This window comes from Platichthys flesus, chromosome 20 (assembly GCF_949316205.1).
Source record: "Platichthys flesus chromosome 20, fPlaFle2.1, whole genome shotgun sequence".
Lineage (NCBI taxonomy): Eukaryota > Metazoa > Chordata > Actinopteri > Pleuronectiformes > Pleuronectidae > Platichthys > Platichthys flesus.
In genome coordinates, this window is record NC_084964.1 from 19,895,295 (window position 1) to 19,910,835 (window position 15,541).

General features: G+C 45.5%; 2 protein-coding genes across 3 annotated transcripts; one reads left to right on the forward strand and one right to left on the reverse strand.

Moving 5' to 3' along the window:
- The first annotated feature begins 384 nt into the window (after positions 1 to 384).
- On the forward strand, positions 385 to 9,478 carry hid1b (HID1 domain containing b). Its single transcript, XM_062413862.1, has 19 exons — positions 385 to 483; positions 1,542 to 1,691; positions 2,374 to 2,544; positions 3,421 to 3,543; positions 4,601 to 4,707; positions 5,068 to 5,184; positions 5,332 to 5,563; positions 5,644 to 5,700; positions 5,770 to 5,910; positions 6,209 to 6,299; positions 6,441 to 6,592; positions 6,728 to 6,806; positions 7,072 to 7,236; positions 7,317 to 7,541; positions 7,692 to 7,840; positions 7,932 to 8,000; positions 8,075 to 8,166; positions 8,320 to 8,478; positions 8,577 to 9,478. The coding sequence occupies exons 1-19, from the start codon at positions 418 to 420 to the stop codon at positions 8,638 to 8,640; spliced, it is 2,409 nt and encodes an 802-aa protein (XP_062269846.1). The 5' UTR covers positions 385 to 417; the 3' UTR covers positions 8,641 to 9,478.
- On the reverse strand, positions 9,059 to 14,968 carry LOC133975850 (proton channel OTOP3-like). 2 transcript variants are annotated; one of them, XM_062413865.1, is made up of 8 exons: positions 14,540 to 14,968; positions 12,772 to 13,319; positions 12,549 to 12,685; positions 11,865 to 11,923; positions 11,579 to 11,733; positions 10,430 to 11,103; positions 10,189 to 10,359; positions 9,059 to 10,101 (listed from the first exon to the last, which is right to left on the reverse strand). In XM_062413865.1, the coding sequence occupies exons 2-8, from the start codon at positions 13,121 to 13,123 to the stop codon at positions 9,931 to 9,933; spliced, it is 1,719 nt and encodes a 572-aa protein (XP_062269849.1). In that variant the 5' UTR covers positions 13,124 to 13,319; positions 14,540 to 14,968; the 3' UTR covers positions 9,059 to 9,930. The 2 variants fall into 2 exon arrangements, with proteins under 2 accessions (XP_062269849.1, XP_062269850.1); XM_062413866.1 differs by lacking the exon at positions 14,540 to 14,968 and having other exon boundaries at positions 12,772 to 14,043.
- Positions 14,969 to 15,541: the final 573 nt, after the last annotated feature.

The following is a 15,541-nucleotide window of genomic DNA, read 5'->3' on the forward strand; positions in this document are numbered from 1 at the left end:
TGAATTTAATTTTGTGATTTAGGTTCTATTTGTTTATTTCAGGGGTTTGTATTATGTCATTGGTGATTTATTTAATTTGAATTTTAAGGAATATGTGTTTTGGGTTTGTGTGCAGCTTGCTGTCTGTAGACTGACCTTTGTTAAAATTAATAAAATAAGAAGAAGAAGAAAAAGAAGAACAATAATACTACAACTAGTACTAATAGCAATAATAATAATTATAATTGTCACAAAGCCTGAAGTACATTAAGTACGAGGCTGTGAAAACAGTGGCCACAGCTTCATGTGCTGTGTTGTCCGAGCAGCCAGTGAAGGCCTCAGGACGCAGTGAGTGGAGGAGGAGGAGGAGGAGGAGGAAGATGATCCTCTTTACTGAGACGGATCCAAACAGCAGCAGGTGGAAGCTGCAGGAGAACCATGGGGAACACGGACAGTAAACTCCTCTTCAGGAAGGCGGTGATTCAGCTCACGACCAAAACACAGGTTCTGTTTATTCTCATCTTTATTCTGCGGAGTGAGAGAAACGCAGCGCGGAGTCGGTTCAGAGCTTTGGACAGAATCTGGTTCCAGATGGTGAAATGAACTGAAGCTGAGATCAGTGAGAGTCCAGAGAAAAACCAGGAAAACACGTGTTTATCACCAGAAACGAGGAGTGTCACTCACTGCTCATTAGTTCACTGCGTTGTTTTGTTATTTTTTAATGTTTTAACACTTTAACAATCTTTAATTGCTCTGAATTGTAACTATCTCTAGTTTATTTATCTAAAATAACCTTTCATAGTTTGAACGTAAAACAAATGGTTTCAAAAAGTGTCTAAAATGTATTTATTTATTTGTTTGTATTTACTGTTGAGCCTGGCAGGTGCATTTAAGGTGGAACTAAGTAGATGCAGAGGACTTGTTTATGTGTAACACCTGAAACAATTAGTCGGTTAATCATTCATTGAGAGGAAGTCGTTATTTGAGTAATTGATTAATCTGAAGAATAATTTCTAAGCAGGAAATATTTATATATTCATTATATTTTCAAGGTGAAGTAAAACTAAATGTTTTTTGAAGTGGTTCATGAAGTATTTTAAGGTTTTCACTAGATCATAATATAAAACATTCAACAAATGTTTTAAAAGATCATTGTTAACAGGGATTGAACTGTGCTTTATATGGTATATATAATAAATGGTTGAAGGAACCGGCCTCTTCTCTCTCACCCAGCACAGTTTGTGATGTTTATCAGAATCCATTCTTCCATCTTGTCAGTTCAGCGTTTTCCTTTTTCCTGAGCCACTGACCCGAGAAGAACCTTTCCACCTTGTGTGTCCTTATTTTCTCTCCAAACAAAACTTTAACAAAACTTTAACTTTAGCCCCAGTTTGCAGAATCCCTCTGCTTCATCCAGATGTTGTGATGAGTTGACAGTGGAGGCTCCAGCCTGCACCTTTCTGCCTCCTCTTAAAGAGAGTTTGTACAGTGGAGATTCAAAGTGAACATGTTTGTGGTATGTTTTAATGATAGATGTGTGTTTTGTGTGTCTGCTCCTGCAGCCGGTTGAAGCCACAGACGACGCCTTCTGGGATCAGTTCTGGGCCGACACCTCCACCACCGTGCAGGATGTCTTCGCTCTGGTGCCGGCGGCCGAGATCCGAGCCGTCAGAGAGGAGTCTCCGTCCAACCTGGCCACGCTCTGCTATAAGGTGAGCTGTTCCTATCATCACTCTACTGGGGTGGTGTCCTCCTCAGGTCCAATCCCCAGCAGCCACGTCCTCACGTCTCGTCCCTGGTCCCGTCCTGGACACAGTGTGACTCAGAGGAATGCTGCTGTTTGTTGTTCCCACACTTTGAGTGTTAAACTTTGTAAAGGTTAAAGGTCGACTGCAGCCTGCCCTGTTTCTGATGTCGAGGACGTTTGCCACCTCAGAAAAGACCCATCGAGGGTTAAGGTTTGGTTTTAATTATCTGTAACTTAATTTCAAACACTGAAGCATTTTGACTTGTGAACAGAAATGTCAACATCAACGTGACTGAGTGAAGGAGAAGTCTTCAAACAGTGGAAAGTGTTTAACAGGAAGAGGAAAGACAGAGATCTAGATGTGATAAGATGATGATGAAGATGAAGATGAAGTTGAGACACAGTATTCAACCTGGAACACGGATTGTTTAGCTCAGAGCTTTTAAAGAATGTTCCTCTGAACTTCTCCTGAGACTCATAAAGCTCAGAGATGCTTTGTCTCCAGGGTTTAACAAGGACACAGTAAATACAAGCTATGTGATTTTAAAGGGCTGAGTTTGACCTCAGGTTCTGAAGGAGTCTGAATCTTCAACATTCGATCTTTAAGCTCTTCCTCACAGTCTCACACCTGGTCTCTGTGTCCTCAGGCCGTGGAGAGGTTGGTCCAGGGTGCGGAATCGGGCTGCCCGTCGGAGAGGGAGCGCCACATCGTCCTGAACTGCTCCCGCCTGCTCACACGCATCCTGCCCTACATCTTCGAGGACGCCGACTGGAGGGGCTTCTTCTGGTCCACGGTGCCCGGAGCCGGCAGAGCTGGGGTACGACTCCCACACGATGTAGAGAAGCCACCTCGTCCTCCACAAACACTGAGCTCATTGGTTTAAAATAACATGCAGGACATTCAATGAAGTCCTGATATTAACATTACAGTAAACAGGTTCATAATGTTTGACATCTTAAACCACTTAATTGAAGAAAAAAGCCAAACTTGTGATTTGAAGAGTCAGAAGATTTGAGTTCTGGTTCCAGTTTCCTGCAGGAAGTTGCTTAAAGCTCTCGGTGGTGGTTCCTCAGTGGTGGTTCCTCGGTGGTGGTTCCTCAGTGGTGGATCCTCAGTGGTGGATCCTCGGTGGTGGTTCCTCAGTGGTGGTTCCTCAGTGGTGGATCCTCGGTGGTGGATCCTCGGTGGTGGATCCTCAGTGGTGGTTCCTCAGTGATGGTTCCGTGTGATCTTCAGAGTGGAAGACGAACCTGTTGATGCTGCTGAGGTCACTGTCCACATCCCCCCCTCCCCCTCTCTGTCCTGCTGGTTCTCTGGTTACCAGGTCGACAGGGGACCACAGTCCAAACACTGCCCACATTGTGTCGCCCCCCCCCCCCCCCCCTTGCCCGTGGCCAGTGGTTGAATCAAGGAGGGATTGAATGTCTCTAATCAAAGTGTGGGACTGAGCTGCAGCAGGAACAACCTGGTGATCTGTTGTAATCGTACGAGTTCAGTTTGTGGTTCTGCAGAGAAATAATGTTGTAATAAATAAAACTGTAATTTTAACTTCAGCTCATTCTTGACATTTTCCTTCAGATAATGAAACGGTTGTTCTTCCCCTCTGGTCGTTTTCGGACCTGGTGGCTCTTGCTTCACGTTTCAAATGAGACTGGGTCATGTGACACCTCTGAACTCTCTCTCTCTCCTCCAGCGTTTGGACGACGAAGGCGAAGATGACGATGAAGCTCGGCCACTGGCTGAGTCGCTGCTGATGGCCATCGCCAACCTTCTCTTCTGCCCGGACTTCACCGTCCAGAGCCACAAGAAGAGCGCGGTGAGTCCACTGGGTCTTTACTGCAGCAGCTCCGGTCAGTGAGTGTGAGAACATCCAGATGTGCAGCTGCAGACACACACCAGCCAACTTTCAGTTTCTCCTGAAGGAGACTTGTGAAATCGACGCCTCAGGCTTCGTGTCTCCACTAATGAAACAGAAAAGAAAACAAGCGTCAACTCGTTTACTTAGTTTTTATCCCTGGAGCTACAACCGAGTCATGTCCTTGCTGCTGGTGTGAACTGAGCCGAGGACGTGTGGTTCAGCCCCGAGCGTCCTTATCTCCTTCACTCAACCTTCTCTCCGGCAGTAGCTGAGTTAATGAGTGACTGCACGACACCGGGAGACGGAGGAGTGGCCATGTTTGTTAACTGGGCTGAGAGGAACAGAGCAAACACCTGAGAGGGAGGTGAGAGGAACCTGCTGCGGAGCCTGGGGGGGGGGAGCAGTGGATGTTGACCAGCGGCTGTTCCCTGATCAGTGATGGAATTAGATTCTAAACACTCTCCTGAGCCTCAGATCACTGTGAACTCTGCTCGTGGTTCGATGCCCTTCACCGTCACTTCCCTGCTGAGGAGCGAGGGTGGCACGGACTGGTTCCTCTCTGTGAGGCTGTGGTTATCAGGGCCGAGGTGTCGCTCACTGATACTGTCAGCAGAGAACTGGTGTGGCGTCACATGGTGGAAGTGGGTGTGAACACTGACCTGCAGCTGCAGCTGGGAAATGGAATAACACACACGTGTAAAACTGAAAAGCACCGGCAGCATGAACCACTTTATTTAATTATTTGGATCTATTTGTTCCCAGACAAAAATTGAATGTCCTCCACCAAGGAGGTTATGTTTTCTCCTTTAGTTTGTTTGATTGTTTTTAAGGTTAAACAAAAATAACTGAACACTTTCCCATGAAAATTTTTTTTTATCTCTTTCTTTGACGTTTTGAGATGAGACTCATATTTCCCAGATAATACATCTTTGATCTTGGTAAAAAACTAAATCCGACATGTTTAGAGGACAGGTGTTTGAGTGTCTCCACTGAGGGACTCTTGTCTCTGCTGCAGGACCAAGTGGAGGACGTCCGCTCCATCGACAGCTGTGAGTACATCTGGGAGGCCGGAGTCGGCTTCGCTCAGTCTCCTCCTCTGAACTACGTCCACGACCTCAACAGGTGAGAGGTCATCAGCAGATCAGCTGCTCTGCTCCTCATGTCTGCTTCCTGTGTGTTGCTGCTTCATGGAAGCAGATTTATATTATGACGAATAATATAATGAGCTTTAACTTTATTTGTTTAGCACCTTTCATAATAGAAATGCAGCTCAAAGTGCTTTACATTCAATATAGCTGAAATTCAAATTTAAATACACATTCCTACTGACTGCGGAGGGCGCTAGTGAGCACTGACGTTCTCCCCCTCTAACAATTAAAAAGCAGATCCATAGAAACACTTTATTATTTTTACACTAAGTATCTAGAGGACGGTTGATTCTCGATGGGGTGAGTCACTCTTCTTCTCCTCCTGGTTCTTCAGGACGGAGCTGCTGAAGCTGCTCCTCACCTGTTTCTCTGAGGCCATGTACCTGTCTCCGTCCTCTGAGAGTAGAACCCTCAACCCCTGGGTCACGTTTTTCTGCTCCGTGGAAAACAGGTAACACACACACACACACACTCCAGTAACACACACATGCATCAGCCCCTGTTATGTGATTACCTCCTGAACACATGGAAACCTGTGTGAGGCGACCATGCGTGACCGTCAGTGCTCACTGACCTCCCCCCCCCCTCTCCCACGCAGACACGCCCTCCCTCTGTTCACCTCCCTGCTCAACGTGGTGTGCGCCTACGACCCCGTGGGCTACGGCATCCCGTACAACCACCTGCTCTTCTCCGACTACCGGGAGCAGCTGGTGGAGCAGGCCGTCCAGATCCTCATCGTGACCCTGGAGCACGAGGCCGGGTCGTCCACCGGCTCCGCCCTGCTGGCCCTGGACGCCAGCGCACCCCCCACAGCTGAGGAGGAGCAGGAGGTGAGAGGAGGACGAATGAATCCACGAGTTCATATAAATGATTGTTGATCAAACAGATACTGACTCAGATTGTTTTTCAGCCAGCGGGACCTGATAACCTCTTTGTGAACTATCTGTCCAGGATCCACAGAGAAGAGGTACAGTCACGACTAACCACTGAACACTGAGTCGTGCTGCAGGATGTTCTAACTCTGTGTGTTCACCAGGACCTGGGCTTCATCCTGAAGGGGCTGGCTCGACTGCTCAGTAACCCTCTGGTCCAGACCTACCTGCCTCGCTCCACCAAGAAGATCCAGTTCCACCAGGAGCTGCTGATCCTCTTCTGGAAGTTCTGCGACTTCAACAAGGTGCGAGGAGCTCGGACCTTCTGCAAATGTTGAAAAGACAAAATAATATTGATTCTATTTTTGTGCAGTGAGAGGAAGTTATTATTATTACAGATACAGGTTCAGATATTCATGGTTTCCAGAGGATTTACCCGGTGTGCATGGATCAGAGTGAATATTGTTAATGTAGTTTTGAGACTCAAAGATGTTCTCTGACTGTGAATCTGTTTTATTGAAGTCCAACAAAATCTAGAAATATAGCTTATACACACACACACACACATATGAATGAAGTCGACTGTGTCTTTTGTTGTTTTAGAAATTCCTGTTCTTCGTGCTGAAGAGCAGTGATGTGTTGGACATGCTGGTTCCCATCCTGTTCTACCTGAACGATGCCAGAGCAGATCAGTGTGAGTTTCCTCCTCCACCGTGTGAGACACAGAAGGATTAAATATAAGTTTGTTCATTAATATCACGACTGTTAACATGGATCTTTATTGGAAACCTCATGCTTTCTGTGTGTGTGTCTGTGTGTGTGTGTGTGTCTGCAGCTCGAGTCGGCCTCATGCACATCGGCGTGTTCATCCTCCTGCTGCTGAGTGGAGAGAGGAACTTTGGAGTTCGTCTGAACAAGCCGTACACGCTCCCGGTTCCCATGGACATTCCTGTGTTTTCAGGAAACCACGCCGACCTGGTCATTGTGGTTAGTTAGTTAAACACAGATCTCAACTTCTATTCAATTAGACAGGAAGGAAAGAAAACAAACAGTTTATATACAGGTCATATTTTCCTGGTGATGCATTTGTCAATGTTCAATATGTTTATTCTCTTCTTTCAGGTCTTTCACAAAATCGTCACCAGTGGTCACCAGCGCCTGCAGCCTCTGTTCGACTGTCTGCTCACCATCATAGTGAACAGTGAGTTTCACAAGTGCAATAGCCCCCTCTGGTGGATAAACAGTAGAACTGCCAAGTGTTTAAAAACCATGCTCCGTCTCCACATGACTCAGAACAACTTTATGAGCTCTGAAGGAAAATAATGAGAATAGAAAGATTAGACAAATTTGATTTATTACAGTGGCACCACAGAGGAAAACAAATACAGTATAAAATATGAATAATAATAAATGCACTGTTTAATGGGGGATTGTACGAATGCACCAACCAACCTCCACCTCCACAGTTTCTCCTTATCTGAAGAGTCTGTCCATGGTGGCGGCCAACAAGCTGCTCCACCTCCTGGAGGCCTTCTCCACACCCTGGTTCCTCTTCTCCTCCACCCAGAACCACCACCTGGTCTTCTTCCTGCTGGAGGTCTTCAACAACATCATCCAGTATCAGTTTGATGGTGAGAACAGAGATCTGACCTCAGCGATTCGACACGTTGCAGTCACGTGATGAGGCCTGACCTATTCCCCCCTCTCTCAGGGAACTGTAACCTGGTGTACGCCATCATCCGTAAGAGGAACGTCTTCCACCATCTGGCCAACCTGCCGTCAGACGAGGCGTCCATCCAGAAGGCCCTGCAGAAGAAGAAGAGGTCGCCCAGAGTCTCCAGGGCCAACTCGGCAGTGAGCGAGTCCATGGAGGGCTCCACGCCGGCGGTACCTGCCGAGCCCGGCACGCTCAAAATCTGCCTAGAGGCCACTCCGGGTATGACGCTACTAGAACACTAGAAGAACTCTTAACTGACCTTATATTAAAAAAAAACTGAAAAATCTTCAAAGCCACAAACAGAAGCAAATAGAGGAAAAAGATATTTCAAAGCTTTTTGAATTGAACCGATTCTCTCGTGTCCTGCAGGAATTGATAAGATAACAGAGAAGTCTCTGGTGACAGAAAACGGCAGCGTGGTCGCTCTCCCACATCCGGACCCCCCCCAGGCGGCTGCAGATAACAGAGCGGTGGGCGGAGCCAGCGACACAGAGTCCAACTCGGAGAGAGACCACGAGGTGAACGAGGACCTCCCATCACTGTCACTGGTTTTGTCTCTTTATCACTTCCTGCCGTTACACTGACTGTTGGTTTCCATCGTGTGGTCAGATCCTCACAGAGTCCGAGTCCACGAGGAGCCGCCTGTCAACAGAGAGCGGCGTCGCTAATCCAGACTGGGTTCGTAGAAGTTATACACGATCAGGATGTCACTCTGTCGGGAGTCGTGCGCTCTGATTGGTTGTGGTCCTCAGGTGCTGTCGTGGAAGGCGAAGCTTCCTCTGCAGACCATCATGCGGCTGCTGCAGGTGCTGGTTCCTCAGGTGGAGAAGATTTGCATCGACAAGTAAGAAACTGTTCAAAAACACAAGCTGCTGCGGCTGCTCCAGGAATATAACAACAATAATGTTTATAACGGTGATGAGACGAGACCCCTTCACCTCCACACACAGATCTGATCAGCAGCTTTAATGTGTCACATCATTTTGTCTTCTCACAGGGGTTTGACCGACGAGTCAGAGATCCTGAAGTTCCTCCAGCACGGGACGCTGGTCGGCCTCCTGCCCATCCCTCATCCCATCCTCATCAGGAAGTACCAGGCCAACGCCGGCACGGCCATGTGGTTCCGCACGTACACCTGGGGAGTCATTTACCTACGGTAGGAAAACGCAACAAGAGCCTGAACGTGTTGGTTTCTCTGTAGATTTGTTTCTGGGAGATCACGTGTGTTTTTTCCCTCTGACTCTGTTTCTACAGGAACTTGGATCCTCCCATCTGGTACGACACGGACATCCGGCTGTTTGATATCCAGAGGATTTAGAGGAGCCGCTGGACGCCCTCACACCTCGGGTCGCTGAGCGTCTCACATCTTTACGGATGTTTTTAAAGACAACGAGCAGCTTGAATCTTCATCTTTGAAAGGAAGAATCTAACGAACGAGTCTGTATCGTGAGCAGATGCAGAAGAAACGTCACATAAGTGATTTATTGAGAATTCAATTCTTCATTTTGCCAAATAGATAAATTCTGTGTCCGGAGGTGCCATGAGGAGTTGTTGCACGAAGATTTGTGTTTTTGTACAGAACTGTTTTCTGTTCAATATCCTCACGTGTGTAACTGAGGCTGAAGGAAACTGAAGGACTGAAACTTTTCTCTCTGAGCTGAGAGGAAACAGAACATCGAAGGAAACAGAAGATGTGTTTTCTTTTACTGAAACAGTAAGAAACCCACTTTGACAAGTGAATGTGACGTGTTTTATTCTGTCAGAATAAAAACACACATCTGTTTAATCTCAAAGGAAATGATTTAATTAACAAGTATGTTATAAGTCAACAGATTCTTGAACCTGTCTGCAGAGATACCATGTTTGTAATGTACGTCTGTACAATGAAACATTTCAGAGGACGATATGTGCATTTATCTAACGGCTGGTTTTACTTTACAGAGAAGATATTATAATATGTCCCTTTATCATATTTAACTTTTGAAATGTATATATTTGGACCCAAAGCAGAAAAACAATTAACATTTCGCCAAATACTTAACAAAGTTTTGACATTTTCAACTTTTCTTTGACTCTTGATGTTTGACTGTTGAGCTGCAGGACTTTCTAACGAAGGATTTGTACTTTGTTGTATTGATGCTTTTAATGAAGTAAAACATTTAAAACTTTCCAAGAGCATCAAACATCTGTTTGTGTGTGGTTGTTGTTGTTGTTATTATTGTACAAACACGACTGGATGTGTTAAATGACACTTGGTGGATGGATGTGGATTCAGGAAGGAGCTCATTGAATGATGCTCATCTGCATCAGGAGGTTCATCTTTATGAACATTGTGCTTTAGAATGTTTTTCAACATTTTGCTTGACCCTCATGCAGTTCCCCCTCATCTTTATCGATCTGGATCTGTGCACGTGGGCATCGTGCACGTGGGCGTCGACATATTGAAACAGGAAGTGGACACAAACCTGCTCCAAGGATCTCAAACCCTGAAGAACATCAGCCTCATCAGCAGTAGATGTCCACATACTTCTGTCCATGTTTAACTAAATCGTTCATTGATGTGTGTCCTGTTTACTCCGCTGCACGGTCACGTGTTGCGTGTTGCCTGTCACGCGCTGATGAGCAGCTCCATCAGAGCGCCCACCGAGTGCATCCTGTAGAAGACGCTGAGCGGCTGACCCAAGTTCACCAGAACGAACCAGGCGCTGAAGCCGAAGAACTGTTTCCCCAGGCCGTTCTCAAACTGAGGGTGGGCTCCGAAGGCCGGGATGACCCACAGCTGGAGGAGGAGGAGGGAACATGGTGTCGGTTAACCACAGGACCAAGGAACACGTGTTTCTTTAATAACAAACATACGTGACCTTACCATGATGTTGGAGAGGACGAGGAAAGCACAGATTTCCTGTATCGCCCTCTTGTGCCAGGTCGTTTTCCCATCATGCACTTGGACAGCAGGGGGGGCTGCCAAGTTTCCCTCCATCAGTGAGACATCCGTCTTCCTCTCTTCTTCTATCGCTGTCGTCTTCTTTCTCTTTGGCTGCAGGAGAGTTCATCATTTCAACAAAACCTTCTCATCTCAGTTTACTGTTCAGAAGAAACCCAGGTACCTTAAATATGCTGCTCCTCTTCTTCTCCTTCTTCTTGGTGAGCAGGTTCGGGTGCCGGTGGAGGCCTTCGATGATGAAGATGTTCTGGAGGACGAGCTCCAGGAGGCTGAGGAGGGAGTAGGACAGGTCCAGGTCCCCCAGGGGCCCGCTGGTCCCCAGAGCCAGGGCCGCCACCAGGGAGAAGTAGGAGAGGGCCAGCTGCCCCAGAGCCGCTGCCACCAGGAGCAGCACGTCCAGGCTGCGGGTCGGGTTGCGTCCGGCCTCCTGGGCCCTCCTCTCCAGCCGGTGGACCAGCGTCCCGGCCAGCGAGCAGAGGGACATGACGGGCATGACGGCCAAGTGGAAGCCGTAGAAGACGAGGAAGGCGTCGAGGCGAAGCTGCGGCTGGCTCACCCACACCTGGTAGAGGACGAACACCGTCACCCCCGCCACCAGCACCAGGCCTCCGAACACCAGGCCGAAGATGACCCCGCCCTGGTACACGATGTTCAGGGTCAGCTTCTCGGAGACGTGGTGCCCCGGACTCGTCCTGCGGGCCACGTTCTTCCACATCACGTAGACCATGCAGCCGGCCATCAGGTAGAACTCCATGTTGAAGGGATACAGGATCTCGAAGCCTTTCCTGAAGGTGAGGCAGGCGGCGCTCGCACTGCAGCGACACAACGTCAAGTTCCCTGGAGGCAGAAATACTCTTCAATGACCAGTTCAAACCAGGGAATCGAACATCATACAAATATTCACTTTATTGTACGAAGGTGCTTCTCTCACTAAGGAGCTAGTGACACCACCAGGGGGCATCACTGAGTCCTGAATTAGGTTTCCTCAGATTCAGAAAGTTATTAAAAGCTAATTTAACCTGAGTCTCATTCCACATTAAACACATGATCAATCATAGGATGTGTGGATTTATAGATATAATGATGATAGTTTGATTTATAGACGTACAGATATACGGATGGATGAATGAGTGAATGGATAGATCTATAGATATACTGATGGATGGAATGCTGGTGTAGTAATGGATTCACTTTTACAACCAATTTGATTATTTAGATTAAATCATTGGTTGTCTTGTGTTGATGGGATGTGATCAGTGTCTTTATTGAGCTGTTCAGTGTCTGCAGGACTCTCAGTGAGTTGTGTTGAGACCTAGTGAGTCCGAGTCGTCGTCCTCGGATGAGTTAGTGTTGCTGAACTTGAACCCGTCGCTCTTCTCTAACTCGATCTCCTCGTGGATCGTGTCCTCGGTGACGGCGTTGAGCCACAGCAGCAGGTCAGCTGACAGGATCACCATCAGTCCAGACCTGCGTCCAGCACAACATGCAAATATACACAAATACCACTTTAAATCAGGGACAACGACTAAAACAACAAGAAACATGAAGCTAGAAATATGAAAATTCTAAAATGTCTAAACATAGATCGCGTGATGCACCTGGTGATGATCTTGTGTTTGTGGACACAGTCCTTGGAGTGAGCCCACAGTAAATACGTCTGTACAAGAAAAACAAGTTAGAGTCTTAAAGGCCAAACAGAAAGAAACTGAAGATCAATTCAAAATGTTTTTTATCCATAATTCAAATCTTGAAATGCTGCAGAATAAAAAGAGATTTGCAAACTTTGAAAATATAACATATTGGTGTCTGAGGTCCCTTTTTCATTCTGTACTTTAGAGCTTTAAATTAATATTACAGTATTTATTTGGTACGATTCAAAGGGATTTTTCCCCTCACGTCAATCTTTCACCTAAATGTTATATTGGTAAACCTATAGGTTAAATCAATACATTCATTCATTTGCAAAGTTTTTAATATGTGCATTAAAAACTGGAAATTCAATAAAAGTCTGTGGGTCAGACAGAAAAGATCTGATCAAAGTTTTAAATATATGAAAAGTCCGATCTGTGTAAAAAGGTCAAACGTCACTGAACCGGTTCGACCAGTAACAAAAGACAATATTGATGCATGACTGACTTTTTGAATCTCACCTGCACAATCATGTAACTCAGCAGTCTTTTTTGTTTTTCTGAAACCTAAGTCTTTCCCTCCTGTTCTCTTTGTGATTCTCTTTGTGATTCTCTTTGTGATTCGCTCAGAGACGAGCAGTGAATGTGTTTTACCTGCAGCACCAGAAAAGGAGCCTCCATGAACGCAGACAGAACTTTGGCAGACGGCTGACAGTCCCTCACGCTCATCAAGTACCCGATCCTGCAGATGAACAGAACCACACTGAACCCAGCGAACAGGATCAGGACCACTGAAGAGGAGAGAGAAGGTCGATTCCATCAAGACCTCCAGAACAAACATCAACATAAACATCATGACAACACGCAGGGGGCTTACAGATCACTGTGGTTCCCCCGGCATGGTGGTCTTTATGTGGGCTGATGCCGGGTTGTTTCCGGGCCCACAGCAGGTACCACAGGATCCAGATCAAGCTGGCCCCCATCAGCAGCAGCAAGAACACCTGGGGCTCCTGGTTCTTCAGGCCCTCTGGGTTGAAAGCCTGTCCTGCCACCAGGGCCGCCCCCAGCAGGACCACGTTCATCCCCAGCAGACCAGAGATCAGACGCCTCCCGCTGGGAACCCAGACCAGCACCGGGTCCAGCTCCTGGGACTCTGGTTCGTCCCCGGTGGGATTTTCAGGCGTCACACAAGAGGAATCCATCTCTGTGGCTCCGGGATCAGGATTCATACTCGCAGCTTCTATTCCTCCTTCTTGATTTCCTTGTTTCCATTCAGTTTCAGTCTTTTCTCTCCTGCAGCCGCACTCCAGCTGAAAGCCTCAACATGTGGAGGCACGCGTGTTGAGGTTTCTGGTTATTCCTCCTGATCCACCTCCCCCCCGCCTGTAGGTGTGGTCACTTTGCACTGCATTAAAGCCAACACACCTTTCAAAGGAGAGCAATCATCATGTTTACTTTTCATGTTGACCCTTTCTTTACCTGTCTCCATGATGGAACACAGTTTCCTTCATGGAGCCAAACCACCTGCACAGAAACTTCTTCAATGCACAGTGTGGGATCTCTGAAACTGTGACGTGGTTTTACTTTGAAAGTCTTTATCTGCTCCGTGTCCCACAGTGTCACTGTTTGCTTTTGATCTGCACCAGGAACAGAATCATAAACCTCAGTCTTATCACGAGCACGAACCCAAGTAGCAGCTCTGATAACCTGCTGCAGCTGATACTGGTTTAGTTTCTGTCTCCAAATTAAAGGATCATTCACACCAGTTGCTTTTGCAGGTTTTGGCTTCATGTCATTTATAATCTTGGTTTTGCCTTTTGCAAACAACAGCCGGGTTTTAGAGGTTTGGGTGTTTTCTGTAAAGTTTGATGTGAATCAATGCTTGATTATTTTTTATAGAACATAAACTACAGGGTGATACACATTGTGATGAATTACTTTGTAAAGGGATCAATCAATAAACCAATCAGACTTATTTCCTGCAGCAAACGATGTTACACAAAGAGCTTTACAGTAAAAAATCTGTAAATTAACAGAGATGACAGGAATTGGTTGTAATGAGGAAACACCAAAGGTTGGTGAAATGATGAGGATAACAAAATAAAATACTGAAAGAAGTGATGCTTTAAAGTAAAACCAGAGATTCAAAGTTTGGTATTAAAAGAAAAACAGTTTATAGACAGAAGCTAAATGCATAAATGTATCTAAATGAAATGTATGATATAATTAAATAATACGCCAATAAAATTATCTAGGATGTTCAGATAGACAATTAAATCAAAAGCCCAACTAAAGTTCTTGGCAGTTATTGAAAGCATCAATAATCGTTGTAGTCTTGTTTTGTTATGATGGAACATTCAAGTTATTCCGAAATCTATTATATATTGCTAATTTCACTTAGATGTGAGGTCGATGGAGCAGAACACGGTTCATGTTTAAAAACTCTTGAGCTCCTCTTTTTATATTTGGAAACTTTTCAGTAAGACGAACATCGAGATTCATTTTAGTGTAGTTAAAATTTTAATAATACACAGTTCCACAGCAAACAGTTTTGATCAGATCAATAAAGGAGATTACAGTCACCTACTTCATAAAGAGGTGAACAAATCAAATCAAAGCTAGGTCCATGGATCAGAAGAACTTACCTTTATAGATGTGATGTTTTATCTGTAGCAGATCCTCCAAAGATTATGTAAAAGTAATGATCACCAGAACTCGACGGCTCCATATAAACCACATTATCTGTTTATTGTTCATAAGTCTGACTAAATGAATGTTTGATTTAATCAGCGAACTGAAGTCACAGGCTTCGAGTCTGCGGCAGGAAGTCAAACATCAAACAGGAAATGATGATACGACAATCACTTCACATCAAACTTTATTGATACTCAACTGTCTCATTTTAGAAACGGTCCTAAATCCAAAATGCTGCAATTAGTCAAAGTCAACTTACCATATGTACTTAGACCGTGTTGAGATGCTGCTTCTCTCTGATCCCTGGTGTAAACATATAATCAGACAGAACATAGAAGTACACAAAACATAGTACACAGTACAACATAATAGTACAACCTAGTATGTAGTCATAAGGCACATTGTGGATATGAGAGAGTAGTGCAAACCGGAAGTGTGTTAGAAGAATTGTATACAAGTTATCATGATTGTATGTACTGCTGAAGCAAAGTGTGTCAGTCTGACAGAGAGGTGCAGTCTGGCACCTCTGAGTTCCACAACAGGCCTTGCAAGAAACCACAAACAGATGCTGTCTAGTTTTCTACTTAAACAGGAAACACGCCTGGAAAGATGTGATGATGAAGATGTTTCTCTTTTCTGTATGCAAATGTAACCCCACCTTGACCTTGTAACTGAGCTTTTGAATAAATACACTGTATACGGGAAGTACCGTCGAAGTTGGCTGCGACCTACTCAAAGGTGCGGACTTCCCTTGCAAGTAAAAAGTAGGTACGAGTGTATTTGTGGTGTTTGATTCGTGGATTCTTACAACATTGATACATGTCTGGGTGAAATTCCCTCGACAAAGTGCAACAATGGATTGACATTTATTTTTTATATGATATACAACATAAACTCTTTAAGCCATAGAAATATAGAATTACAAAGTTAATGAAACATATGAACGACAACAT

Excerpts from the sequence above, each read along its gene's own strand:
- hid1b (XM_062413862.1), top strand. The coding sequence starts at position 418 with ATGGGGAACACGGACAGTAAACTCCTCTTCAGGAAGGCGGTGATTCAG. Across the intron at positions 3,544-4,600 it reads AGAGCCACAAGAAGAGCGCG|GACCAAGTGGAGGACGTCCG; the intron begins GTGAGTCCACTG and ends TCTCTGCTGCAG. Across the intron at positions 7,237-7,316 it reads CATCCAGTATCAGTTTGATG|GGAACTGTAACCTGGTGTAC; the intron begins GTGAGAACAGAG and ends CCCCTCTCTCAG.
- LOC133975850 (XM_062413865.1), bottom strand. The coding sequence starts at position 13,123 with ATGAATCCTGATCCCGGAGCCACAGAGATGGATTCCTCTTGTGTGACG. Across the intron at positions 12,686-12,771 it reads CGGGGGAACCACAGTGATCT|TGGTCCTGATCCTGTTCGCT; the intron begins GTAAGCCCCCTG and ends TCTCCTCTTCAG. Across the intron at positions 10,102-10,188 it reads TCGTCCTCTCCAACATCATG|CTGTGGGTCATCCCGGCCTT; the intron begins GTAAGGTCACGT and ends CTCCTCCTCCAG.